Source organism: Pan troglodytes, chromosome 1 (genome assembly GCF_028858775.2).
Source record: "Pan troglodytes isolate AG18354 chromosome 1, NHGRI_mPanTro3-v2.0_pri, whole genome shotgun sequence".
Lineage (NCBI taxonomy): Eukaryota > Metazoa > Chordata > Mammalia > Primates > Hominidae > Pan > Pan troglodytes.
This window is the reverse complement of record NC_072398.2, coordinates 123,874,181-123,901,973: the sequence shown is the minus strand read 5'-3', so window position 1 is coordinate 123,901,973 and position 27,793 is coordinate 123,874,181. Positions and strand designations below refer to the sequence as shown.

Genomic DNA, 27,793 nt, shown 5'->3' with positions numbered 1-27,793 from the left:
GATCTGTTAGCAGTGAAAAGCATGTCTTATTTCCATGGAAGTTTTCAGTTGATTTCCTCCCATATCATAAAAATGATATCATGGAAGGCTAAGCGAATAAATAAATGGCTGTGAAATAGCCATATTTGCCGAAGCATTTCATTAATGGACATCTTTCTTTAAGTAAGTGATGCATTTAAGTACGTGACGCTCCTGTGTTGATAACCTATAAGCCATGCAGACTTGTCTCCAGCCTGTGTGTTGTCTTGTTTCTACAGAGTGTTATTGTAACCCTTTGGGCTCAATCCATGATCGTTGTAATGGCTCAGGATTTTGTGAGTGTAAGACTGGAACAACAGGGCCTAAGTGTGATGAGTGTCTGCCGGGAAATTCCTGGCACTACGGCTGTCAACGTAAGTAACTCTGGGAGCTGCCCTCTGCCTGCTGCAGCATGGCTGATTTCTGCTTGGCTAGGCCGGTGCGTGCAGCTTCTCAGAGCAGAAAAAGATCCAAACCGCTGACAAGTTTTAAAAGCTACTTAAAGCTGCGGCCAATGTATGGGAGAGCAATCCATCAGCTGTCCAACTGGCTTTTTTGAAGCCCATCTTCATCCCCTCAGTTAGGTGGAGCAACTTACATTGAAATATTGTATGGAGATCCATATACCTGGCCAGACCATAAATTAAGTGACACAATAGGGACCCAGCGTGGAAATCTTCACCGCAGAATGAAGGGTGATGTGCATGTGGTTAATATATTTCTTGAACTGAAAGTTACCCTAGAGCTCCAGAGTTCATAAATTAGATGAAATCTACATAACTTATTACTACCCTTGCTATCATACCCATCACTGAATCTTAACCAAAAACCTAAAGGTAATAAATCTAAGGAATATTTAAATGTGGGGTAAAATAAATGGCAAAAATCGATATTGATTTTAAGCCTCTGAGGTTAGGCACTATGCGGGGAGCTGTGGACAAATGCCATTTGGTTCAGCCTCATTTCTCTTGAGATTACCAGGTCTTCAAAGCTTGTCAAGGCACGTGGCATGTCAGTGTGTACAAGGAACGTGAATTATAAAATCAAGGCAGAAGGTTCCTTCCGTCTTTTATAACCTTTTCTGCTTTTGAATTCCGAACTAACTTTCCATTTCATCTATAGACAGGTATTTTGCTAGTATTAAAGCACCACAAGACATATCCTGTGTAGCAGTGTGGTCCAATAGAAAATCAAGCAAGCCACATATGTAATTTTAGATGCTTTTGCTTTCCACATTAAAAAAGTAAAAAGAAATAAGAGAAATTAATTTTAATAACTATTATATTTAGCTCAAATTGTATAAGATACTATTATTTCAACATATAACTAATATCAAAATTATTAAGGCTATATTTTTCATGTTTTTTTATTGTCTTTGAAGTCAGATGTGCATTTTATACTTGCAGAAAATGTCAGTTAGGGCTGCCCATATTGTAAGGCTTAATAGCCACATGTGTCTACCATATTGGACAGCACAGCCCTAGAGTTATTTTTGCTTACTTTTCACTTGAAACAAATGTCAGCATGCAGGAAACATCTAAAGTCAATTTCCATAGAAAACTGTATATTATTTGTATAACATAGTAGTAATAGCAACTTTTATATTCTATAAAATAAATTCTGCATGATGAATTCTATAATAATAACTGTGTAGATCCAATTTCTATACAATATTATAGGATGTTCTATCTGTTACTTATGGAATACATAGTTATCTGGCAGCCACACTTCTAGGTAATATAATTCCAAAGTGAAATGCCATGGGCAGCAATGAGCTCTGGCAATAGGTTGAAATTTTGGCATTGAGCAGGCCAAGGTTAGAATGGAATCCAAGAACTGGGAACTGAGGTCTCCAGCCTTGCTGGAGAGGAACACTGAAAGACAGTCAAATAGTCAGAAGTCAGGCCTCACACCTGTATATAAGGTCTAGATAAAGCCATGGTTTAAAAGTCTTGCATGCTGTTGTTTTCCAGAAAGTGCTAGTCCTTCGTGCCTGGGAGAGTTGGTGGATCCCAGCAACCATGTGAAGTGTCAGGGCTGAGAGTGAAGCTATCAATCATGGCACAGCTAGACCTCAAGGCCTAGAGCAGGCCAACAGTCAGGAGAAGAGAAGGAGAGTAGGCAGAGGAAAAATCAAAACCAGCACCAAGACTCAAGGCATAAAGAATAAGGAGACTTTGTAATTAAGACACACTTCTCAAAGAGAAGATCTCATATAAAGCTCCTGAGGAAGCAGGACCTAAAGAATGGGTTGCTGGAGTGTACTCAGGGTAAGACTTGGGAGAGGAAAATAAATCAATCCTGCTTTGGGAAAATGCATCTCAAAAAGGACCTAACCCAATTTTTCTATATTCATTATTGGAGTATTATAAAAAATATGGTGTTGCCACCAACTTTTCCCTTCTGGAATCAAAAGACTGAATTTAAGCCTTACCCTGCCACATACAAATCATAAAACCCTCTGTGCCTCAGTTCCAGAACCTCGCATACTTGTTAGGTGGATCACTGAGATGATGAGAGGACATGCATTTATTCTTTTGAGTATGTATTGAGTACCTACCATGACTTAGGCACTGGGCTAATGGTAGGGCACAGAAGGATGAAAAGAGAGAGCTACTGTGGACATGTGGACATGGAGTTCACATCCGAATAAGAGGCCCAACAATTACGATAGAAGGTAATCAGAGCTCAATAAGAGGAATGTACATGTTATTTGTTAGTGAAGCCCAACATGGGGAGTAAGTCTTCCCAGAAAAGTGACATGTAGTTAAGCACTAAAGGATCAGTGGAGCTTTCCAGGGTAGGAATCTTGGGTAAAGGTGATTGAGCTAACACACTGTGTTCCAGAACTTGCGTGTGTGTGTGTGTGTGTGTGAGCATGTACATGTGTTTGGAGTAAGGGAAGATGTTAAACAGCATCCAGGGACTAGATTATGTGGTTTCATGAATCCCAAGCTAAGACATTTTATGTTGTCAGGGAGGAAAATCGGAATCATCATATGGAGAAGATATGGGATCCATCATATGGTTTTAAGCAGAGAAATGAAAGGAACAGATTTGTTTTTAAAAAGATTATTCTAGCTACTAAGTAAAGAAAGGAATGGAATGGGTTGAAATTAGATGTGATATATAAATTTAACATCGTCCAAACACACCTTCGGGAACATAGGAGATTTTTCTCACTCTGAAATCTTTGTTCCTTCTCTTAGACCCACCCACATAGGGCTGGTATTCTATGTTAAAATATAGAAATTCTTCTGTCAGTTAGTAAATGGCTACTTCACCAAGATCCTGAAGTGCCTTCCCCTGGGATCTCTTGGACTGTCACCAAGGATCAGCAATAACGGGGTAACACGTGTCACAGTAGCATGCCACTAGCACCTGCTCCAGGATTATAGTTGATGTGCATTCTGATTAGTTGGTGCTGGAAGGTTGATAAATATTTTTTTTTTCATTTTGCTCCTGTCCTCACACACATGAATGCACTCAAAAATGCCCCTTGAGTGCATCCTTGTCTTCCTTTCCCCCTCCCACTGCTCACCCTGACTTCCACTTGCCCTGAGTTGAACCCATCCTTGGATTTGGCCACAGTATTAGTAGAAGAGCTATTAACCTGGCAACACAAAATCAATGCCAAGCAGAAAACCAGTGGGAGAGTAGGGCTGACAGTGGTGTTGCAGTGATGAGCTGAGAGTAAGCAGGCATTTAGGTAGGCACTGCCAGGGAGGCAGTAGGAGATATCAGGAAGAGTCCAAGGGATCCAGGCCCAAGGTTCCAGTCCTCCCAGAGGATTGTCAAAAGGAGCCATGTGGAATTGTGGTCCAAAAGGACTTGGGTTTGGGAACAGAATATTTAAAAAAGGGATTCAGTAACTGACACTGTTGCCTATATTCTGTGAATAGAAACAGTGAATATGCTCTTTGAGTAGACTCTGGATTCATAGAGACCAGGGTCTGAATCTCTTCTCCACTTCTTATGACCTGCGAGACTAAGAGGAAATTACTTGGCCCGTCTAAGCCTGGTGTTTCATCTAAAATGGGGTAATAATATGACCTAACATATATAGTAATTGTGAAGGTTCAAATAAAATAATGAATGTGGACCTCATAGTACATAGTAAGTGTTCAATTATTATTACTACTTCCAAGCACATGTTGATATGCCATAGACCTAAGCAAGAATCCATGTTCAAAAGCTTTCGTGCAATGTTATTGTAGAACTTGTTGGGCCACTATTGAGGAATCAAACTGTTGACCTGGGGGCTTCCAAAAAGCCTCCTGGTTAGAGACAAGACTGATTCAAGAAAGTGAAGCAAAGCTGACCCCAAAGCAATTATGGGGTTTGAGCTGGGGCCATTTTTAAAATTCCAGGCTCATCAGCAAACTTTCTGCTTGAGAGGCCACCAATTATGTACTGTGTAAATGTAGGCAAGTCTTTCTGAATTAAAAGGTGAAACACTTCTAAACCACTAGAATGAATGGTCTTTAGACAGCATAGAACAAATAACCTAGGAAAGAAAACAGAAATAATAAGATTTCAAGGAGGCCTGGCAGAATCAAAATTAGTGCTGAGGTTGCCCAACAGAAAAATGAGACATTGGAAAGAAAGAGAAAAAAAGTTTTAAATGATCCTTTTGAAACCAGAGAAGAGTCAACAGCTAGGTTCCAGAGAATAAAATTAAGCCTTCTACATAGGAAGCAGCATTCCATGCTTTATATAAAATATGAAGGGTTAACATGTATTGGGAAGTAACTAAATAGTTGTTATCAGCGCCAAAGTAACTGGACATAAAGGAGATTTATGACTTTTCAGTTTGGGAGAGTAGAAATAGCCAGTTGTAGAATTAATGTGACTGGTGAGGAGATATGTTTGTCTTCCTGGAGGATGTATGTAAGACACATGGGAATATGCTGCAGGGTTTATTAAATCCACCAATTGTTAACTTGTGTGAATACTAATGGTACTTTCAGAAGAATTCATAGTCTGCTTATTTAAGTGAAAGTCAAAAGATTTGGTGATATCAGTTAAATGTTATAATTTTGGAAGATACTAGAGCTGTAGGAAATAAAAAGCAAAGTACACATAGCAAGGGGGAGACAGATCACATCCTTCTCTGAGCACAAGTGGGAAAGGCTTTCCATTTTTAAGGAACCATGTGAATAGATTGGGCCCACACATGTAATCTAGGATAATCTCTCCTTTTCAAGATCTTTAATTTAATCACATCTATAAAGTCTCTTTTGCCAAGTGAGGTAAGAGGTTCTAGGGATCAGGATGTAGACATCTTTGAGAACACATTATATTGTGCTTATCATAATAATAATAAAGAATGTCAAAGTTTCATGTCAGAGATAAATATGCAGGTGTTATGAAGACAGAATGCAACTCGTGCTGGGGAAAAAGATATGCAATGGTAAAACATATTCAAAAGAAATATTTTAAAGGATTCGAGAGGAGTAATGTATGTCAAGCAGGTATAGATGTGCATTGTGCATTACAGGGTAGAGATAGTGAAATATGTTTCAGTCAAGACCAAAGACTGTATAAGAAAGGTATTGTGAGAGCATATTGTAGACCACTAGACCATTTAGAGGATACATTGTTCAGAGGAAAATTGGAAAACTTAAATATTCTATCTTCCAAAATGGGGGAATTCAAATATCAGGAGTTCTGCTAAAAGATTTGTTCTGGTAAAATAGTTTACTTGCATTAATGAGAATTTCTTTGCCCAAAAGAGTGGAAGAAGCAATCTGAGGAGCTACCACTTATTGGTACCATGGAGAAGGCATTGTCACATAAGGGAGCAAACACTATTAAAAATCTAAGAGGCATTGTTCTAAACATTAAGAAAAATTCAAAACATTCCTGGGGGAAAAAGGTAGGATGTTAGACCTTTTTAAAAATGGGTGTGCACATATGCACATACACATACAATCACTTTTATTAAAAATAAAAGCATAAATTGTTCCCAATAGACTATCTAAAAAAAAGAGAGACTTCTACATTAACCAACTTGACTATCAAACGCTCTTTCCTCTGAGGTTTTGATGAACATTATTTCAGTCCCTACACTGTGTTGCAAATTTAGGCTAAATAATTTGCAAAAATGCAGATGGTATAGGGCTGTGCTGACATAGTTCAAATGACAAAAATGTAAAGATATTAGCTTACATTAAAGCTCAATTTTAGTCAGTATATTATATAAGTGGCCAAGGAACTAACAATTTCAGGCTGAACAAAGATCAAAGGAGGTTACAGTCCCACTAAAACATGTCCTGAGCAGCCCACATCAGGGGGCCAGTTCTTGGAAAGAGCATTCTAGCTTTGCAGACAGTGATGTAAGAGAGTCCCTTCTTTGATGAAAGTTTTTTCATATGAAACAGCATTGAAGCAGCTTGGTAACATATGTTACAGATGTCAACCAGTGTTTGGAGGGCTAACAAGTAGACATGGTTCAGGAAGATTCAGGGACCATGAATAATGGAGATGGGTTTCAATTTAGCATTTTCCAACAGTTACGCTTTCTAGGTGTCTGAGAATATAGTAGGTGCATTGAGTAATGACAACTTCCCCAGACTCTGGAGAAGTTCCAATAGAAGCTGAACAGGCTCCTATCAGTGATGCTTTCTGGAGAGTTTTGGCTTAAATGAGAAGTTGAGTGAAAACTCTTTAGGGCCTCTTCAACTTCCCAGCTTTAACGTCAGACCACACTCATGCAGCAGAGGGGAGGCATCGTGAAGTTGCCCACCTCAGTTTATAGTAAGAACCACAGTTTGATCACTTGGCTGTCCTCTACACTCTAATCTTTCTTTACCCACAGATCTCAGACTCTCATACTTCCCACTAACCGTGTTCTCAGTCCTCACTTCTGGTTTCCAAAAGTCAGAAACTAGAGACTTAAATAACTCCTTTTATTCTAGGGATTAATTGGTTCCTATCAAACTCCTCTATTACTATAGTTCAGGAGGTTTTCTTTTTTTCTTTTTTTCTTTTTGGAGGGGATAGGGGATTAACTACTACAGTCCTGACGAATTGTGATCATGAAGGTATTAAGATGATGCTTCCAATTTCCTCTGTGAGATGAAGATTATACCTCCCTGGACAAATACCTTGCGCCTAACTTGTAATTTTTCAATGTTTCTAGATGCTGTCTCTTCCTATTTGTCGTGTTACATTAAAATGTCCAGTTCACATTTCACCAGTTGACCTCACACTTTGAATTCATTGACAGGCAGCATGTCACTTAAACAAGGATGTGTCTGTGATGCTGCAGAGCATCTGTAGTTGCTAAACATATGATTTCTCTCATTTGGCCCTCACATGTCTATCAATCTCTATCACTACAGGTTGGTCTCATCAGTAAAATGAATGGCATCACTGAATCCAAGTTTTTAATTTCCTTAGTATCATTAGTTTCCAATAGCACCTTGAACACAGCATCATTCCCCTTGCTACATACATAAGGGTGATGAAAAATAAATACTCAGAGAGAGGCACTTGATGTTACCGTGGTACAACTCCTAAGGGTGGGAAGGAAGTGCTCTTTAAACAGAACCAGTAGGAACCTCCCAGAGGCAATTTAAAAAGGAAAATATTAGGAAGACAGAAGATAGAAAGTGGCAATTTGTAGGCATTACAAATAAGCTGGTAGTACTCCTGGGGGCAAAAAGGATCGTTTTGTCTGCTAGATGAGCAAACCCCAGGGTTGCCCCCAGTTGTGAAGTATCTCTTGATTCAGCAGGAAGATGCCACACCACTCAGTCTTGCTAATAGCCATTGCATTCCAGATGCAGCTCTTATTTTCCCTTGATTCTTAATGTAAAAAGCCCACAGACCTCTAAAACATCAGGGACCTGATGCTACCTCTGAGCATGGAGAGTCAGGGCTTATGCTGTGGAAAGGACTTTAACTCTTCACACACTAAGGGCTCCATTCAGAGCAACCACAAAAGGGATACACTGATGGAGCTGGCTTGAAAGCAGTGAGTTGTTCTGAATGTACTCCACAGTAGCATCATATCCCAAATACATTCAAAACCCACAGCTACTGAATTGCTGAAGCTTAGCCTAGGGCAAGTGCAGACAGTGGACATACCAGATGGCAATTCCAGGCACCCGCTGGCATTCTGAGGCTTGCCTACTATTTAGCCATCCTGTGCTCAGCTCAGAGAAGGGCCTCCACTTTGACCTGGATGGCAACTTTTCATATTTACTTGACAATCCATGTTAATTTCCCCCTTTATTTAAAGAGAATATTGAGAAGGACATGTATGCTCAAACTCCACAATTTCACATCACAGAACCACTGAAGCTTAACAGTGAAAGGTGTATGAAATGCTGGTGCTCATGGAAAAATGCAGGCACAGTTTTATCTGCTAGCAGCCGAGAATCAAAGCAACAGCCTGATCCTACCTGATAATAAGATGATAAGAAGGCCAAGTGGTAATACAATATGTGAAGCTCTTTTCTTACATAAGTACATAAGTGGAGTTTCACCTTGGGCCATTCTTTACACACTAATGAGTGTATGTGTGAGTGTGTATGTAAGAAAAAATTTCAAAATTTTCTAAAGCTACATATATAAAGATAATGTCTAAATGTGAAAATCAGCCCAATTGCAAAAGGGCCATCCTACTTGAAACTTGCAGAATAAATATTTCAGTTAAGCAAGGGCAAGTTCTCAGCCCCCAGCGGAACAGAATTCTGGGGAAGAGGAGTCACAGATAGACTATGATGAGAGGGTTCTTGAAAACTAAACTGTAGGAGTCAACACAGTGAGGTGAAAAGAAGCCTTAGATTTGGAGTCGGGGTCTTGTTCTAGGTGTAACTCCACCACCTCTCCAAAGAATGTTTGCTCAATCATCAGCCTTTGAATTTCCTTCTGTGAAATCCTAGAGAGGGCTTGGATATTCCAAGGTTCCTTCTTGGTCTGAAATTCTGTGATCCTGAAATCTTACAAATGGTCCCATCAGTTTACATATGGACTTATTTCTAGTAAAGAATTATTATTATTTTAAAATAATAAAAAGTGTTACTTACTGAGCCCTTTGTATGTGTCGGGAACATGTATGCATTATCTCATGCCACAGGAGAAGATTATTTTCCTTATTTTATAGATGACAAAACTGAGATTTAAAGAGGATAATTCCACCAACTCAAATACCTGTTAAGTGGCACACCAGTTACTAGTGAATATTTATTGTTAATCAAATGGCATTTTATAGGATTTTGTCACTTTTACTTTGCAGATGGAGACAGAAGCTTTGATAATTTATTCCAGGGGTCAGCAAATTCTTTCTGTAATGGGCCAGATGGCAACAATTTTAGGCTCTGTAGGCCATACAGTCTCTGTCACAGCTACTCAACCCTGCTATTGTACTGCCATAGACAACGCTTAAATGAAAGAGTGTAGCTGTGTTCCGGTAAAACTTTTTTTATGGACGCTGAAATTTGAATTTCATGTAATTTTCATGTGTCAAGAAATATTCTTCTTTTGATTTTGTTTCAATTATTTAAAAAAGGTAAAAACCATTCTTAGTTCATAGGCCATTGTAAACAGGAAGCAGGCTGGATTTGGCTTGCAGATCATAGTTTGATTTATTCCAAACTCAAACAGCAATTCAAGATGAAGAAACAGAGGACCTGTTAAATAAAGAATGTGAAGCAGAAGGCAGGAAAGAACATAAGAAAAACATACATTTCATTAAAATGTGTCCTCTGTCTTGACATGGGTATCACAGGGAGTTGAACTAACTGGTTCTTATTTACAAGGCCCTAACTGTTCTTAAGAAAAATGTTAGGGTTCCCAGAAACATGAGGGCTTTGACCATATCATTTCCAGGACAAGATCACAGACATAATCAGTGCCGTCTGTTTAAAGGCTTTAAGAGCCAGCCGAGCCAATTTAGCATCAATTTAGTACAATCAGCAACTAATGAAAGAGAAGTCAGGGTGGTCATAATATGATCAGGATTGCTCATGTTGGTGTAAGGGATCATTCAGTCGTATTCTGCAGGAACAACCCGTCATGTTGAATATCAGCAAAAAGCTCTATTTAGAGACAATTACAGTAATAATATCAGGTTATAATACCATGTTCACAGGAAAAAAATACATACAGAACGTGTTCAGAATGTAGGTTTTTACCATTGCCTTTTAATATCAGAGACAATTATTCTGAACACAGTGCATGACAGTGCTGTGAATGTGAACCCCTGCATTTCTGCCCAGCTCTCTTTTCAGTGTGATTGAGCCCATTGAACCCAAGAGATTCTGGATTACCCACAGGAATAATGTTATAACCCATCACTGTTAAAATGCATATATGCTTTTCATCCCATCTTTATAAAGTTTTCTGTTTACAACCTTCAGTTATCCATTGCTACAAGGAGGGGAGAAAAGGCCTTCATAAATACCATAAATACAGAGTGATTGATTGTCTTGATGTAAATTCCACTATAGGCACATACTGTGTGCACATGGAAATTTAGACTTACGCACAGTTCATCTGCTCTGCCTCCGCCTTAGTCTTTGACTGGTTAGCAGTCAAGATCATCCAGACACTGCTGGATGTTCATTTTTAAACAGAAACAATTGCTAAGATATATTTTTAACAATATTCTTTCCCTTATTCTGCAAAAGCATAGGATTAACATTACATATTACAGATATGTTTTTCTAAACTTCAACTCTTTTGGGGAAATGGGCATATGTCTCAGAGATAAAACACTATAAAAATGATGAAATATTGATTTTATTTTTAAGACATACATTTAGGCCTCTTTTTAATTAGTATTGTTGACCCTATGGACTTAGCCTATGTGTTAACCCATATTCCTTATCATGAAAATCAATAATATGGACAACTACTATGTTCCCACAGATGTTGAATGCAAAAAGACAAAGTTAGGGAGTTTAGAGAAGAGCTTGTTATCAGGATAACTTGACAATTTATTAGTGATGCAATGTCAGAGGCCACCATCACTGCATTCTCTATGGTGTTGCTGGCTCACCAGATGGAAGTTATTTGGGCATACTATTAAGTCTTTCCTGAAATATTACACCCTTGTTCTTTCTAATTAAATGAAAAATTAAAGTTGCTGATTTTGCAACAAGGATGCTAAACTGCATACAGACACGATGTATGAATTCCATATAGTTAAATCAGGCCTCGAAATTTCTGAAGTAACAATTTTAATAAAGACTGTCCAGGGTCTAGGCATGGAGGAGTTTGTGCTTCACTTGATAGAAACATCTAATAAAACATGGTTCTCACGCCTGTAATCCCAGCACTTTGGGAGGCCGAGGCGGGCGGATCACGAGGTCAGGAGATCGAGACCATCCTGGCTAACACGGTGAAACCCCGTCTCTACTAAAAAAAAAAAATACAAAAAATTAGCCGGGCGTGGTAGCGGGCGCCTGTAGTCCCAGCTACTCGGGAGGCTGAGGCAGGAGAATGGCGTGAACCCGGGAGGCGGAGCTTGCAGTGAGCCGAGATCGCGCCACTGCACTCCAGCCTGGGCGACAGAGCGAGACTCCGTCTCAAAAAAAAAAAAAAAAAAAAAAAAACATGGTTCAATCAACTATGTTCAATACGTCCTTTTAAATACAACAAATGAGATGAGATCATACTCTACTCTACAGAAAACTATGCCTTTGTTTCATCTTTGGTTACTGAATTTAATTTAGCCAAGGTGACAGAAGGAGCTTCTTAACAGAGCCTTGCTAAACCTTTTAAATTATCCTTCCTAGCAAACTGGCCTGGCTATCACATTGCCCAAAGCATTCACCTTTTATTCAATCACACATTCACTTATATTTTCATTCATTAATTCACAAATCATTTATTTAACAAATATTGAAGTCCTAGTATGTGCCAGACATTGTGCTAAGTTTTGGCACTAAAAGATAAATGGGATTCCTGCCATCCAAGGGCCACGGTTCAAGAGGGGTCTCCAGTCTAACAGTACCTTCCTCTTGTCAAAATCTGAGATGATTGACTTCCAGTACCACTTTTCTAGCTTGCTTTTCTGATCATAGTTATCTCTGACTTATAACCATAGAATTTGATATCTGAGCAGGAACCTTAACAATGTTCTGGTTTAGCCACTCATTTAAGTCATAAATTAGCTCTCCTTATTAATATGTAGTAGTAATGACAATGGACAATATTAATTATATGCTTGTCATGTACCAGGCACTATGCCAAGCCATTTATAGTCTTGCCAATTATAAACCCCATTGGCAGTTATCCCCATTTTACAGATGATGAATGGACTGAGACCCAGAGAGGCTTAAGTAATCTGCACAAAGTTATATAGATCCTTGCAACTTAAAAGTGTGATCCCTCAATGGGTATGATCAGCATCACTTGGGAATTTGTTGGAAATGCAGAATCATAGACCCACCTGCAGACTTACTGATCTGCATTTTAATAAGATCTCCAGGTGATTCATATGCACAGTGAAGTTTGAGAAGCAGAGGACTAGATAATAAATGAAGGTTTTAACTAGGATAAACTGACTCAAGCCCAAGGAGTTTTGTTGTTGCTTTTTATCACTTTGTATTTATAGAATAATGGTGGCTGGGAAGTCAAGGGCATACATACACCTTGGAACATTTTATATAAGGGGCAGGAACTCATATAGTATCTCACGCCATCAATTTTTATGTATTCTACGAATCCAAATCATATTAAAATAAGAAAAATCATGAAAACTTAAACAAGTAGCCTATTTGTTTTCTTTCATCCCTACAATTTAAAAGTGGTTAATATTTGATAGGTTAATAATAAATATTTTAATATAGTATATTGCATTTGGTTATGAATATATCAAAAGGAAATACAAAGTGAGCTCCAAAAGATAAACTTCTATTGGGCACATGAAAGAGAACATAAAATTTGATGGCAATTACCATTTAATCTATTCATGTTTGGAAACGTATTGAAAGAGAAACTCATAACTCAGTTAATTGTTATGAATTATTAATTGCTTATTTGAAAAGAGATGAGCAGAACTGTACTTGTTGAAAAACTTTCTTTCTCAGTGGCTAACCTTTGTGTCATTGGTTTTATGAGAACAAAAGGGAAAGAATGACAGCAAGATCCTAATCATCCAAAACTAGAAAGTGACAAGACAGGGGACATCTCGGTGACTATATAAAGGTTAATTGAGATTGAAATGAAATAGTAATCGCTGGCCCCACTCCAACCTTCTTAAGTGTGATTCTCTGGGGGTGGGCTCCAGACATCTGTATTTTACAAAACTTCCTAGGTGAGGATAACATGCAGCCAGGATTGAGGACTACATATTTAGCAATTATACATTTTCGGAGAGATTTAATCCAGCCATGAATTGACTCAGGATATTCAGAACCCCAAGTGAGATGCAAGCTGGCCTCCAGTTTGCCACTCCTAGTTAGACTTCAAGGTAACTAATGCCAAGAGCACTGCAGACTGTGGGAAGCTTTATAAAGATATGTTCCCTAGATGGTCAGTGATTTCTGATCCCAAAAGGCTAAGACCAAGAATATGTCTGGATTTAAAAATACCTGACTTAAAGAGTCCTTTTTTTTTTCCTCAAAAATCAATGTTATGAGCTTCTTCTGCTGGATTAAAAAAAAAAAACCTTCAAAAAGTGGAAGCTTTTTTTATTAACTAAATCCAGGGATTTATTGTTTAGTGTCAGCAGCGTAACTGCTTTATAATTGATTTTTCTGAAAAGAACTGAAAACTTAAGCTACCTTAATTTCCTTTATCTTGACACACATGATTAGCATTGCACTGAAATATATTTTACCAGGTTCCCAATTACCATTTTTTAAAACCAACTTCCTCATTGCATACTTGTCTTGATAAAATATTTCTAGACAGGGAGAAAGCAAGTAGGTATAAAGAAAAATGTATGACTGCTTTATTCCTACTGATAGGTTTATCCTGTTTCTTCAAGAATTCCTGTTTACATTCAGTTATGTTTTTAAAAGTGAATAGAACTAGAAAAATATATTAACACCTGTTAATTTTTAAAGTCTTGGGATAAAGAAGCAAGAACATTTTGGACAACGACAGAATTTTAAAGATAATGAAACCAAATGTAATATTTGCAACCTAAGCTAATGTGCCTAAATTCTTATAGAATTAGAATCAGCTAGCAGTATATGTCTGTTATTGTTGCACAGACAAATATTTAGTGTTGAAAAATGCAGCCTCAGCCTCAGTTTGTGCATGTAAAATGAAGATAAGAATTGGACCCACATCACTATCCGTGAGAATTAAATAACACAATGAATTAAAATGTTTAACCCAGTTTCTGTCAGAGTATGGGCATGCAGTAAGATAATAAAACTATAAATGATGGTACCCATCCTCAGAGTTTCATTGAAAATGGTGAGGAATGGATTAACAAATTTAAGAAATCAATTTACAAACAAATGACATAATAAAACGAAAGCTATGATAATCATGGCTCCTTCCCGGAAAAAAAAAGAAGGCTACAAAATTATGGGATTTAATACCTATTATGTCTTTTTCTGTGGTCATTTCAAATACTAATTACCATCTGTAAACGTGAATTTTAAGTTAAGATTTTGTCCAAAATCAGTGCCATTTAGTCTTACAGGTTCCAAATAGGAAAATAAAGCAACCTCTGATAAGTTGTATTCATTAAATTCATCCCAACCTTAGCAGCAATTCTTCATCAATTTTAGGATCACCCTAAATCCTGGAAATTACCCTGTAATGCTAAAATACCTGCCTACTGGAAGGGTCTTGAATTATGGTGACCCCTAAACAGACCAAAAACTAAGTGGGGTTCTCTACTTGGGCAGAAACCAGTTATCCAGGAGTGATTACTGGGCAGTCACAATTCACAGAGTCACCATCAAACCTACTGGATACTTGACTATTATCAGCTTGGTGACTGTTAATACCCTTAGGGGTTTGTATGTCTGAAACAAGCACTCAGTTCCTCAATTCTCTTTTTTCTTTCTTTCTTTTTTTTTTTTTTTTTTTTTAGAACTCCTCAGGGGACTTTCCAGGGGGTTATTTGGCTATTCTTAGCAAGTTCATGCTATGTGCTATTTTTCAGCAAAGTTAAGGTTTCTCTTTTTATGCTAGAAAGACTAACATTGAGACTCTAACTTTGAAGAGAATAAGGTTGTTTATTCCTGTAAAAAGATTTTTTAAAAATAGTATGATTAACAATTTCACCACATGTCACACTGCCTTTGAAAAAGTAAGGCTGAATTTTCCTAGTAAACCAAAAGGCGCTGAGGAACAGAGGATGAGTTAATACTTCTGCAGCCCTAACACGGTTAAACAAAAATGTAAAAATGAGAAGGAAACATAACCTCCACAGAGTAAAGAGACTGTAAGTGTGACTGTCATCAGCAGCACACTGCATGGACTCATTGTCAGGGGTCAGCCATCTTGGTTTAGTCTGCATTTGTAAAGTGCTGTCCTCCTACACACTATATCAGTGTATTATTTTATGTTTTGACATGAATATATTAGTCATTGCAGCTAGATGTTGAGTGAAGAACCCCCAGGAGAGAGAGAAACAGTGTAAGAATACCACTCTGAAGGAGTATGGTAGGAAGAGAGACCTTGGTTTGAGAGATTCATTAATCAGCAACCAAACATTTATTGACTGTTTGAATCCTGCAACATCATAGGTACCATATAAGATAGAAAACAAGTTTAACACAGCCCATGCCTTAAGGATGTTGCTAAACTTGAGATTGTAGTAAAACATGTGAAATCATAGAGTGAAATCAAAGTTTCCTGTCCAGAGTACTTAGAGAACTCCTAATGGCTCTGGTTGTGAAAGGAAACTGAAAACTCTAAGGTCTATTCCAGCTCAGTAGCTCTCTCTTATGTAGTGGTTTGAATCCTGGCTCTGCCACTTACTAAGTGTGTCTTGTTGAAAAAATTATATAACTTCTCTGACCTAAGATTTCACTTCTCTAAAAAAATATTATTACACCTCATTGGGGTTGTTATGGAATTAAATGAAATGCTTGTAAACTACTAAGCACAACATCTGCAGTAAAATAACCTCCGTAAATTACAGCTATTATTGGTATTACTCTACTATTAACAAGTGGTGGTAGATAACCTTGATGAAGTGCTGGGAAGGATTTGCATCTGTCAATGAGCCACTAAACCTGTAAATGGAAATTCTGATCATAAATGTGGGTTTTTACAGAGTATTTGACAAAGCAGTAAATTATGTGTGTCCATCAAGGAAACATGGGAAGTCTTGGATGGTGGACAGTACACTTACTATAGATTCCTTAAAACTCTGAAATTCAGTGGCACTATGGTATAAATAGAGCTTGAGTTTGTCCCCACAGAAACTTGTATTGAAATTTGATCCCCACTGTGGTAGTATTGGGAAGTGGGGCCTACAGGGAGGTGTTTGGGTCATTGGGGTAGATCCCTCATGAATGGCTACTAGTGCATTCTAGTGGTAGTGAGTGAGTCCTCCTTCTGGTGAGACTGGATTAATTCTCATGGGAATGGATTAGTTCCCTTGATAATGGGTTGGTATAAAGGCAGGATGCCCCTTGGGTTTTCTTTCTTTCCAAGTGTCTGCTTCCCCTTTGACCTTCTCTGCCATGATACAATGAAGCAGGAATACCTTTTCCAGAAACCAGCATCATGCCCTTGAACTTCCCAGCCTGGAGAACCATAAGCTAAATAAAATTATTTTCTTTATAAATCACCCAGTCTCAGGTATTCTGTTATAGCAACACAAAATGGACTAAAACAAATGGGGAGTAGAAGTATAAAGAATTGAAAGTCCATCCTTCACTGAGGAGGTACGTGACAATCCCTGGTCTCATTCCTTGGCCCTAAGGAAGTGACTAACTTCTAGAGAGTGCCTGAGGCCCCCAGCATTGCTCAGGATTCCCTCTGAGTAAGCTGAGGCAGAGTATGGATCTTCCATTCACTGTGGCTCACTTTCCTGAATGTTCAGTGACACTGAGACTGTTCGGTGTCTCAGCAGTGGTCAGCATTAATCCTTTGTTTTAGTGAAAGAAAGAATTTTCTCTTGTGTCTGACTTCAAATTAGAATTTTATTTTTTTGTAAAGCAGCACAGTAAACTTCAAGTTTGTTAATAAATGTGGAGGCAAAGGAAGTCTTTTACTTCTTTTTCATCAAGAAGGCAAAGCACTACCTATTCCTAGCTCCAACTTTAACACTAGTACAGAAAATAATGTTCCTCTAGGATATGGATTTTCATCTAAAACTTCATCCAGAAACTGACAGTCAAAAAGGACACTACAAACACATTTCCTTTTAAGAGAAGACAGTAGTTCACTGGGGATCTTTTCTTTCCCTCAGCAGGTATCTAGTTTCCAGCTGCAAGAGTGTGCATTACTTACTGAAGAGTGTGTTTGAAAATATGAATAGAGATCATGACCAAAGCCTCCCAGGGGGTTTCTTCGGTCCAGCATAAGCCTGGATTTTTTCTACAATGTACTTAAGATTTTCCTGCTGACTACGTCTTTCTTTTCAAACTGCCATGAGTTTAATAAAGAGGAAAGTGGATGCCATGTAGGGAAGTGGGCTAGACTCTTACACATAAAAACTCTCATGTTGTAACCACTTTATAAATTAAACTAAATTTAAAATTATTTCAGTAATAAACACACTTTGTGCCATCAGTATGCTTGGACATTTCACACATGTTACTTTATTTATTCTTCCAATGACCCTGCAAAGGAGTGCTAATATACTCATTTTAGAGATGAGGAAACTGAGTCTCAGAGAACTTAATATGCTCAAAGCAAACAACTAGTAACTGATAGAGCTATTATAAAATCAAAATACAGATTTGACTCCTTGCCCCACATGCCACACCAACTCACTGTGATAGGTCCAAAATAAACCCACCTCAAGCCCAACCCTCCTTTAGAACCAGGAGGGTAATAGGAACTTGCAGTGTTCTAATATTGGACCACAGCCCAGCTACAGGATCAGTTTGCTTTCAGTGAAATGAAAACAGCCCTCAGTACTCATTAATGGGAGTGTTGGTAAACACAAACAATACCACACAACAGAGAAAGAGACTTTAGGATAAAAGCAAGCAGTGACTGACAAGGCTTACCAATTCTCTCTCACTATCTGTTTATCATCTATCAGGAACAAATGTTTGTTCACTGCCCTCTGTGTGCAGTGAATTTATTTCTCAGAATCAACAACTATTGCACCCATGCATACTTTGCACAAGCAAGTTATACTCAGATTACCAGCTCACAAGGACAGTGTTTACTTGCATGCAGAGGAGAGACCTGCCGTAAAGTAGACACTGCTGAGACATAGTCCCTACCCATTCTCGTAGGCCTAAGATGTTAACGGAAAGAACGGGCTTTCATTTCAAGGATGCAAATGATGCAATTCAAGCCAAATATCCTGTGTCTTTTTACCAAAAAAAAAAAAATCACTCTGACCAATTCCTCAAACCTGTCAAAAATTTAGATAAATAAACATCAAACTGTGGCCCAATAAGCAGACCCCATGTCACTTCACTAATTAATACCCAAAGGAGGAAATAGCATGCATAAATAGCTATCATCTATTTAGTCACTGGATCATATATGAAAAAGAGGTAACCTTATTCCAACATCATCATCATGGCAGGCTCTTCGCATCATTTTATCTGATCTTTGCAATATCCCTATGATAGAAGATACCATTTTTTGCTTCTTACAGATAAGGAAACCAAGCTTACAGAGGTGAAGCACATTTGAGGTCAGGAATTTAGAAGAGAAATGAATGAGGCTCAAACCCAGCTCTCTTCCCCTCCACCCCACACCAACATACATTTATCGTTCAGGTGCTACATGTGAGCACAGTGCTGTGCCAACTCTGTGGTAAGCCTTGTAGGGAAGCAGAGGCAAGAATGAGGAAGACTCTTGAACATTAGTCACTCACATGGTGACTTTTTTTTTTTTTTTTCTGAGACTGAGATTTGCTTTTGTCGCCCAGGCTGGAGTGCAATGGGGCGATCTCAGCTCATTACAACCTCCACCTCCCAGGTTCAAGTGGTTCTCCTGCCTCAGCCTCCCAAGTAGCTGGGATTACAGGCATGTGCCACCATGCCCGGCTAATTTTTGTATTTTTAGTGGAGACGGGGTTTCACCATGTTGGTCAGGCTGGTGTCGAACTCCTGACCTCCAGTGATCTTCCCGCCTCAGCCTCCCAAAGTGCTGGGATTACAGGCGTGAGCCACCACGCCCAGCCCATGGTGACTTTAAAAAGCAATAAAAAGTCATTATGCACAGTGTTGTCCAGTAGCCTAATGTGGCGCTCAGGATCAAGTGAACCTGAGGGTTGGATGCTGGAAGCAGGAAGGTGCCCATCTTTTCCAAAGCAGCAGGCTTGTTCTTCTTCAACAGCTGTGTTAGTGTGTGTAAAAAGTAATAAATGCCTGACTCGCTCTGAGAGCCCAATATTCTCAGACAGGCAGGGCAACCACAAAGTGACTCTACTCCACAGCTCTGTGGTGAGATGGAAGGTAACTACTGTTGCACTGCAGCCATTTCTGTGAAATGAGGTGACAGCACTGGAGAGCGTGACAAGAACAATATGCGGATGAGCCTTTTACTGTGGTAGCAACTTTCATGCTGTCGTGTCAGTGCTACATGGTCAGGCTGCCTCTGTTGCCCTGGAGACAGGAATGGTAAGAATTCTCTTCATCATCAAATCATTAGCTGCCAGTAGCAGACACCCTGTCTCAGCTCCATGTCCTGTGCCTGTCATTCCTTCTAAAATGGTGTATGAGGAAAAGTAGAGATAGCTCGATATAGTGATTGCACATCCTAAAAACAGGATCTTTGAAAACATGGAGAGGTGCCACGAAATAATCCCTGAAGAGGTTTGAAAGGATGCACCCATTTCGAGAAGGTATAGAACGATTCCCCAGGTCATAACACAGTGACCTATGATGATGGGAGGCAGGTCATTTCATCTTAGAAACAGAAAACCATTACATGCCAAGAGGGATGAGCAATGAAAGACAAAGGCCGTGAAGGAGCAGTGAAAAGCATCCTGGAATCACTTGGGGCTTTAAATTGCATGGATGGATCTTTTTAAAGTGAGTAGTAAGATAATAAAGTGATGCATAGGAAGACTTGACACCCTCCAACCCTGGTCTGATAAGCCAAAGGCTCACTTGGCTGTGAGCTAGCTGGGTTTAACAAAATGAAGGCCCTTAGATGCTAAGAAGATGTCTACATTCCTACTTTTAATCTTTTGAAGAGAGAGTGGGATTTGTACACAGCATGAGCAAGTTCTGTCTCATGCTATCTGATTTTGGAGTCTCTTGTAGGTCCATGCCTAATCCCAGAGACTGTAGTATTGGAGGATTACTCCCACTCAGATAAATCAGCCATGCCTCTCTCAGAGCTCCCAACAGAATCAAGTAGAACCCTTGGTAGGCCTGCTCGCTTATCAATACTCCTAGCTGGATTTTAGAATAGCCTTTGATGTGGCTGCAGATACCACACTACATCTTATTTAATCCTTGACTCTGAAAGTAGGTTAAAGTATTGGGTAGCAAGTAGGGAAGTCAGAGCTAGTGTTTCCATTTGGTTTCATGTCTGTCCACAAAGACCTTTGTCTGGCTATGCAATGCAATATTGTTGCTTATGTAACGTGATGCAAGACCTCAATTCCCAAGTTGGATGACATTTGTGCTTAGAGGGACCATTATTACCAGATACTCTGTCATAAAATCTTTCTCCGTAAGGCCATACTGGAATGCCAGGTCTTAGGTCCATGGAATTATATATTTGGAGTGTTGTGTCATATAAATCAATATACTGATGAATTAATAATTCTTCTGCAGAAATGAAGCACAACACCATCCACACATGTAAGAAATGGCTTCCTTTTTATTCTATCATGATTATAACCACTAGTACATCTAGGTTATATTATCTGAAGAAAATACAAATCTCAAACCTCAGGCTTGCCTGGCCAGTGCAACCTTTTCTGTGCTGCATTAGGTGTAAAAATATAGAATTGTCCCAGTCTGTTCTCCTTCATTAAGAAATCACTCTTGGAGAGAAATAAAAGCCAGTAGACATCATCCAAATACAAAGTAAACACCATACACCTATCATTCAGCTTATTTTGTAGTATGAATTTCTGGCTCTTTTGGTACTAAATCCCCAATCCAATACTTCAGCTTAAAAGAGCAGTACATATTTGGAAAAGTCTAGAGGCAATGCATTAGAATTCCATTTGCACCTTTTACATTTACCCATGTGCATGGCACTGTGCTCAGTGCTATAGATATACAGATATGAGCATTCATCCAACACAGTTATGTTGATTGTGTGATTATGCTCAATTAATATGGAACTTGGGAATATTGTCTCATATCATGCTAAATTAAAACATACATATGTCTATCCAATATTCATGTAATGCTCTAAGACAAATAGATTTTTTTGGGGGTGGGATTGTTTTCTTTTTATTAATGATCTAGAAATCTAATGCATTTTTTAATAATAATTTATTTTTTAAGTTTTTTTATAACAAGAAAATTGCCACATTCTTCTATAAATATTACAGTTTGAATCATACATAAGCCACTGGAATAAATTATTTATGCCAGTAGACTTATGAGTTTGTAGTGTGGGGATGTGTTTGCCTCCTAATGTATTAGAAAATTATGAATCTAATACTTTGCCGTAACATCTAAGAAAAAGCACATAAATTTTGGGGGGCTTTTTGTGTTATGAGTACTGTAAGGAAATTTTTCTGAAGACATTTTTAATTTGTATATCCCAGCTTCCTTAGTTAGAGGTATTAGAGAATGAGCCCGTCCTCAGCATGGTGTGTTTTTAGCCATCATGTTAGAGAAAAAGGCTTTTTTCCCATTAAAAGTTGCTCTCATTTGCTCTAATAGCCCAAGTGCAGATATATTCAATTCCAACATGTCCGCATCTAAAAGTTTAGAAGTGTAATTCACCATATGCCTAATGTCAAATATTAAAACACACAGAACAATAAAAAGCTGATCCAAAATCCCCTTACTTTAAATCTATTAGTCAGATTAATGGGGATGACACATGAGTTCCACTGTTATACTACTCCAGTGGCAATCTTCTAAAATTAGGAACTGCCAATCCGGGGGAAGCAAAAGAACTCTATATCATTTTAAATTTAACTCCAGCCTACTCTGAAGCCATTAGAGGCGATTAAAGGAGATCTCTAGCCATTAAATTTAGCCCAGTAATCTTAAAGTTCAAAAGGTAAAAAGCACTTTTCACCATAAATAAACTGAGAGGCAAAATTATTTTCAATGAAGTTTCAATTTCAGTGAAAATAAAGTAGGTAATTACATTGGCTATTACTAAGGTCACTGCCTTCATTGACCATCTGGCTTAAAACTAAAAAATAGGTATCATTTGAGACATGGACAGAAATGAGCAAAGTGTGCACTGCTTCCTTTTTAAAGTCGTGCAAATTCAGTTAATTCACAGATTAACAATATTCATGAAACAATTATTCAAAAATTAACCTGATGGCCTTTTTGAAGCTGAACAACTCAGGAAAAGAAGAAGAAAAACATGTAATGTCTTACCATTAATTACCATTACCATAATACCATAATTACTGCTTTCCATATGATAGTTCCTTGGCATATCATTTTTGCATACAAAAATTGGTAGGCCAAATTTGTCATGCCAATTTCTATAGATTTTCTGTATCTGGTGTCCTGTTTGCTGGATGTGAACTTCATTTTCAAATTGGAAACATTGTTTTCTGGTAAGGAATATAACTTAATGTTTGCCTTGTTTCGTTCTACTTCCTACAATCTCAGAAGGGATCAAAACAGTTTAGAAAGTTGAACTTTCTAAATGCTGTTTTAAAGTCATTTTCCATATGTATTGTTTTTTATTTTATTTTATTTTTATCATTATCTTTTACCACTGAAAAATGGCATTACTGGATTTTGATATAGCTTAGGTTCACACTATCTATTATTACCTGAAGTATGTCAAAGAGGAAAAAGTTAAATTAGTTCATTGCTTTTCCTCTTTTGTAACTTTGCAAAGACATATATGCATATTGTTCAAAAAGAGAGAGATAGAAATTGCCTTTAATTTTATTTGAGTCCTAAACCTAGGATAACTTTATTCATATATCCTTTGTAAAACTCAGGTTCTGTTGTGTTTTGTTTTGCTTTCCTAACATAAAGGCCACTAGCTTCAGGTTATGCTATTCATTCAGCCTGAAAATAGAATACATACTTTCAGAAGATCCCGTTCTCTGCATTCACAGCTGTTGGAGAGTCTTTGAAAATACCCTTGCCAGTATACAGAGATGTCAGCCTAAAGAACAGAAAGAGAAGATGGGGGAGGAAAAAAGGCAGGGGTAAAAAATAAAAAGTTGCCAAAAGAAAAAAAAATGTATTTTCAATTCAATTTGAGGTTATTTCTATTCATTCAACTCATTTGGAATTATTTGCAGTCAAGATTAATGATTCTTTACAGGTGGGGGGAGGACTTAGCAGCATCACCACTGATTTCTCCTGACAAAATTTATTATGCATTGATGCTAGCAGGACACCAGCAGGAGAGAGTTTGTTAAAACACCTTCAGAATAGAGCACTTTAACCTAGAACGTTGCTCAGACGAGCTGTCCCAATACACGGTTTTGGAATGTTTTAACACAAGCATTCATAGCTGCATTTTAAGACGGAGCCAGCCGGGTACTCCTAGGGCAAATTATTTGCTTGTGGATTTTCCAGTGGGGAAATTTAAATCACAATTCAGTATCCCTCAACTTTCCAACTAGTCCCATGTACACTCAGGGAGAGCAAATGAACTTTTGAAGTATAAAAGTACAATTGTGGCTCTCTTTTTTTCTCCTAATTTCTCACTTTGTTCTTTTCCTTTTCTTTAAAATATTAAGATAAGATTAGAAAATAATTTGCTTTGTCAGGAAAGGAAAACCTCTAGAAAACAGTTCTCAGTGCAACGAGCATGCAGGCTAAGGCCCGTTTCATCAAGGGCAGAGTTTCAGAGTCACAGATGGTTAGTCTGGGTTCTCGTCGTGAGCTTCATGAAACTCAGCTCATGCCCCAGTGCAATGCCATCAAACCATGGCCTGCACAGTGCCGAACTGACAGTTCATCATGAGCGCACTCCCAGGTCTTTAGTAGCCTCATTTACCATGACATCGCTCCTCTGCTCTTACTGTCAGAAAGAGGTGAGCTCATTTCTCCTCAGCTTTCCTTCTGAGCCCTCACAGATAATATTTTACCAGGCAGGACAGATTTTACACTTTGGAAAAACTTTGGCAATTAAATCTCACAAAGAAATCCAATAGTTTTCTATTTAGGAAATGAAATTATTTCCTCTATGGCCCATGGTTTAATGTTGACTTCTTACGAATATTTATATTCACAGCAACTTGGCTGCACTGCCGGGGAAAAAGGCAGCTCTATGTGAAATAATAGCTGTAATTATTCGATAGCTTCTTTTTTTTGACAGCAGTACATCCTTCAGCTTTCACTTTTATACCAAACTGGAAATTAGGAGGTAGCCTAGCTGTGAAAACTGATGCTGGAAACTGTCCATCCATCATGAGGAATGATCCTTTCTCTGAGGGGAATTTGCTGCTGGATTGCCAAGTGCATAATATTCCCCTGGAGCAAGGCTGCATAAAACAACACTGCTGTGACACATTCTGAGATATTTAACTCTAGAGGGTCTGGCAGCCCCGTGTACTGGGCTGCTAATGGTGTTCAGTAGTTGTCATCATGTCTTAGAGCCCAGAAGGTCAGAAGAATTTATCTAATCCTAGGGTAAGAGACCAATTAAAATCCATCCCAGCCAGGACAGTCTCCACAAAATCCGTTATCCCTGGCCTATTTTTAGGCCCTTAAAGGATGGATGCTGGGTGAAACAGGACAGAGAAGGCTTTAATTTATTCAATACATGTGTAAAAAGCGTGAATTCTATACCAGCCACTGCTCTGGATATTGAGTATACTGTGGTAAGAAGACATACATAGACCCTGCTCTCAAGGAGCTCATACACTGGTGGGAGGCACATGGAAAACAGGGAAAGAAATAAACAGTGGGCAAAGACCACTGTAGACTGAATAGTCATTGAAGGTCTTTCTGAGAAGGGAGTACTTCAGCTGAGATCCAAGTGTTAAGGAGACCCCACCATGGAAAGTTCTGGAGGAAGAGTGTTCCAGGCGGAGGAGACACTTCCTGCAAAAGCTGAAAGGCAGGAAGGAGCTGGGCCAGTTCAGAAAATGGAAGGAAGCAAGTATGGCTGGAGGGTGCTGATGAGGGAGAGGTGGTCTGAGATGGGAAGAGGAAGATAAACACCAGATCACCCATCCTTGAAGGCCAACACTAGAGATATGGATTCTCTTTTTTTCTTTTTCTTTATTTTTTTTTCTTTTGAGACGGAGTCTTGCTCTGTCTCCAGGCTGGACTGGCACAGTCTCGGCTCACTGCAACCTCTGCCTCCCGGGTTCAAGCGATTCCCCTGCCTCAGCCTCCTGAGTAGCTGGAACTACAGGTGTGCACCACCACGCCCAGCTAATTTCTTGTATTTTAGTAAAGACAGGGTTTCACCATGTTGGCCAGGATATTCTTGATCTCTTGACCTCGTGAACTGCCCACCTCGGCCTCCCAAAGTGCTGGGATTACAGGTGTGAGCCACCGCGCCTGGCCTAGAGACATGGATTCTATTCCAAGTTCACTGGGCCTTGAGCAGAGGTGTGCCATGATGTAGGAGTTTAAATTAAAAAATAATTCTAGCTACTGTGTGGACAATGGATTGCAAGCAGGGGCAAGAAGGAAAGGGCAAGGTTTGTAATTAGCAAGATTACAGTAGACCAGGTAAGGGGTGTTAGTGGCTTGGATCGTTAGGAGCAACGCAGATAATGAAAATAGATGGATTTGGGATCTGTGGTAGTCTCTGCCTGCCTTTGCTGAAAAAGTGTTAAATCTAAATTTTCAGGTGGTCTGAAGCAGGGATGCACTTTTTCTGTTTTCTATTGCCCTTGCCACATGGATGCCTTGTAATAATGGTTCCTACCCGTTTCTGTTTCGTGGAGAAAGAAACAAGGGCAAAAGTAATAGCATTCACAGCATTCCAGCATATAGACCTCGAACAGAACATAATGATCAGGCAAAATAGCAAAGTAATTAAGCTCACAGAATTGGGTGGGTTACAGGCTCTGATACCCACTACCTGTGTGACCTTAGAGAGATTATTTACCCTCCTCAAGTCTTGGTTTCTTCACCTATCAAACTCTTAAAAGTTCTTTCCTTGTAAGATTGTTAAAAGGATTAACCAGTGCATGAAAAGCACTTGGAAAAATGCCCGATAGGAGACCAAGTCCTCAATAAATAGATGTTCGCTTTTGTTACTATTATTATCCTGTTTTAATTTAAACCTCACCTTCCACCACCAAATGTGATACATTTAATGGCGTATCAACATGTGCTTTTCCTTTAATTTCCCAAACAGGAAGCCAAACTATGTAGAGGCTTTTTGTTGTTGTTTTTAAATATCTCTTCTAAGGAGAAAAGGAACTAACATTTAAGAAGTTCTTACTGTTTGCCAGATGTTTCGTATATATCTCATTTAGACCTCTCTATAATCAACAGAGTTACCATTTGTTGGTAAGATTTTTATTTGTTGGTACCTATTCTCATCTTCAAAACTGCCTTACAGTGAAAACATGCTGTGCCTGTTTTATAGATGCAGAAGCCAAGGCTCAGGGAGGTCACTTGATTTGCCAACGCCCCACAGCTAATGAGTTGAGGATACAAGATGGGACTCTAGATCTGTGTGACTCCACAATCCTTGCAATTTCTCCCATACAGTGGGGAAGAGACAAACTACCAGCCTACCTCCAATGGACTCTTAGCTGCACTATCTAACAAACCAGGAAAGTAGGTTTCTCCCCTCCCTTTCCTCATGTCAGCTCAGATTTTCATTGTGCCTTGACTAACTTCCAGTTAGGAATGTTCTGTGCTAGATTCCTAGTCTAGTTAGCATGTATTGATCATGCATTTGGATGTCATTAGGCAAGTACTCATCATCAACATGAATTTGTTATGTGCTTCTTAGGAAATTAACTGATAAAGGTTGGAAAATCCTTTCCTTTTTCAAGTGGTCATCCAATCTTTCCCATTATTCTCACTTTATTGCTCTTGACAATATAGTTAAGGATCTATTGACGTTAACATTGTAAACTCAATCTGTATCATGTCATTTATAACTTGGTCATAAAAATCCATTTATCTTGAGATTTTGGTGTAATTCTTTACTGGCTGAATTGTCAAAATTTTCATCTTATTAGTTATGTAATGCTAGAAAAAAATAAGACACAATTTCATTCCATAAGAACCTTGGTTTTTTTTTTTCACTTGTTCCCAGAAAAATAAAGCAATAAATTTAAAATAGAAAATGAATAATCTATAATATTAACTAAAGCATTTTTAGCTATTTAAGCATTACATCAAAAGAAAATGTAAGAGTTTTTATCAGCAAATTATTGAGAACCAAAATGTACTTGTGGCTTGCAAGATTTTTTTTCAGTTTACTCACCAGTCTATATAAGGCAAGAGCCCTGATTATGTCCTTAGGAGTCATTTCCATATGTTTACTAAATTATAGTCCTTATTTCTTCTTCATATCAACAGTGACCCTAAAAATCAGCATGTGTGACCCTAAAAATACAGAAAAATGCAATGTATTCACTTTTAGATACATTTTCATT

At 38.5% G+C, this 27,793-nt stretch overlaps 1 protein-coding gene across 15 annotated transcripts in view; it reads left to right on the top strand.

The window, feature by feature from the left end:
• Nucleotides 1–27,793, top strand: part of NTNG1 (netrin G1) — a 346,490-nt gene that overhangs the window by 300,761 nt on the left and 17,936 nt on the right. For 9 of the 15 annotated variants that reach the window (XM_001143623.7, XM_001143469.7, XM_054685404.2 and 6 more), the window contains one exon: nt 258–392. The exons of the other annotated variants lie outside the window; for them this stretch is intronic. In XM_001143623.7, the coding sequence (XP_001143623.3) occupies nt 258–392 (135 nt within the window). The remainder of the gene's footprint in view (nt 1–257; nt 393–27,793) is intronic. 15 annotated transcript variants of the gene reach the window in all.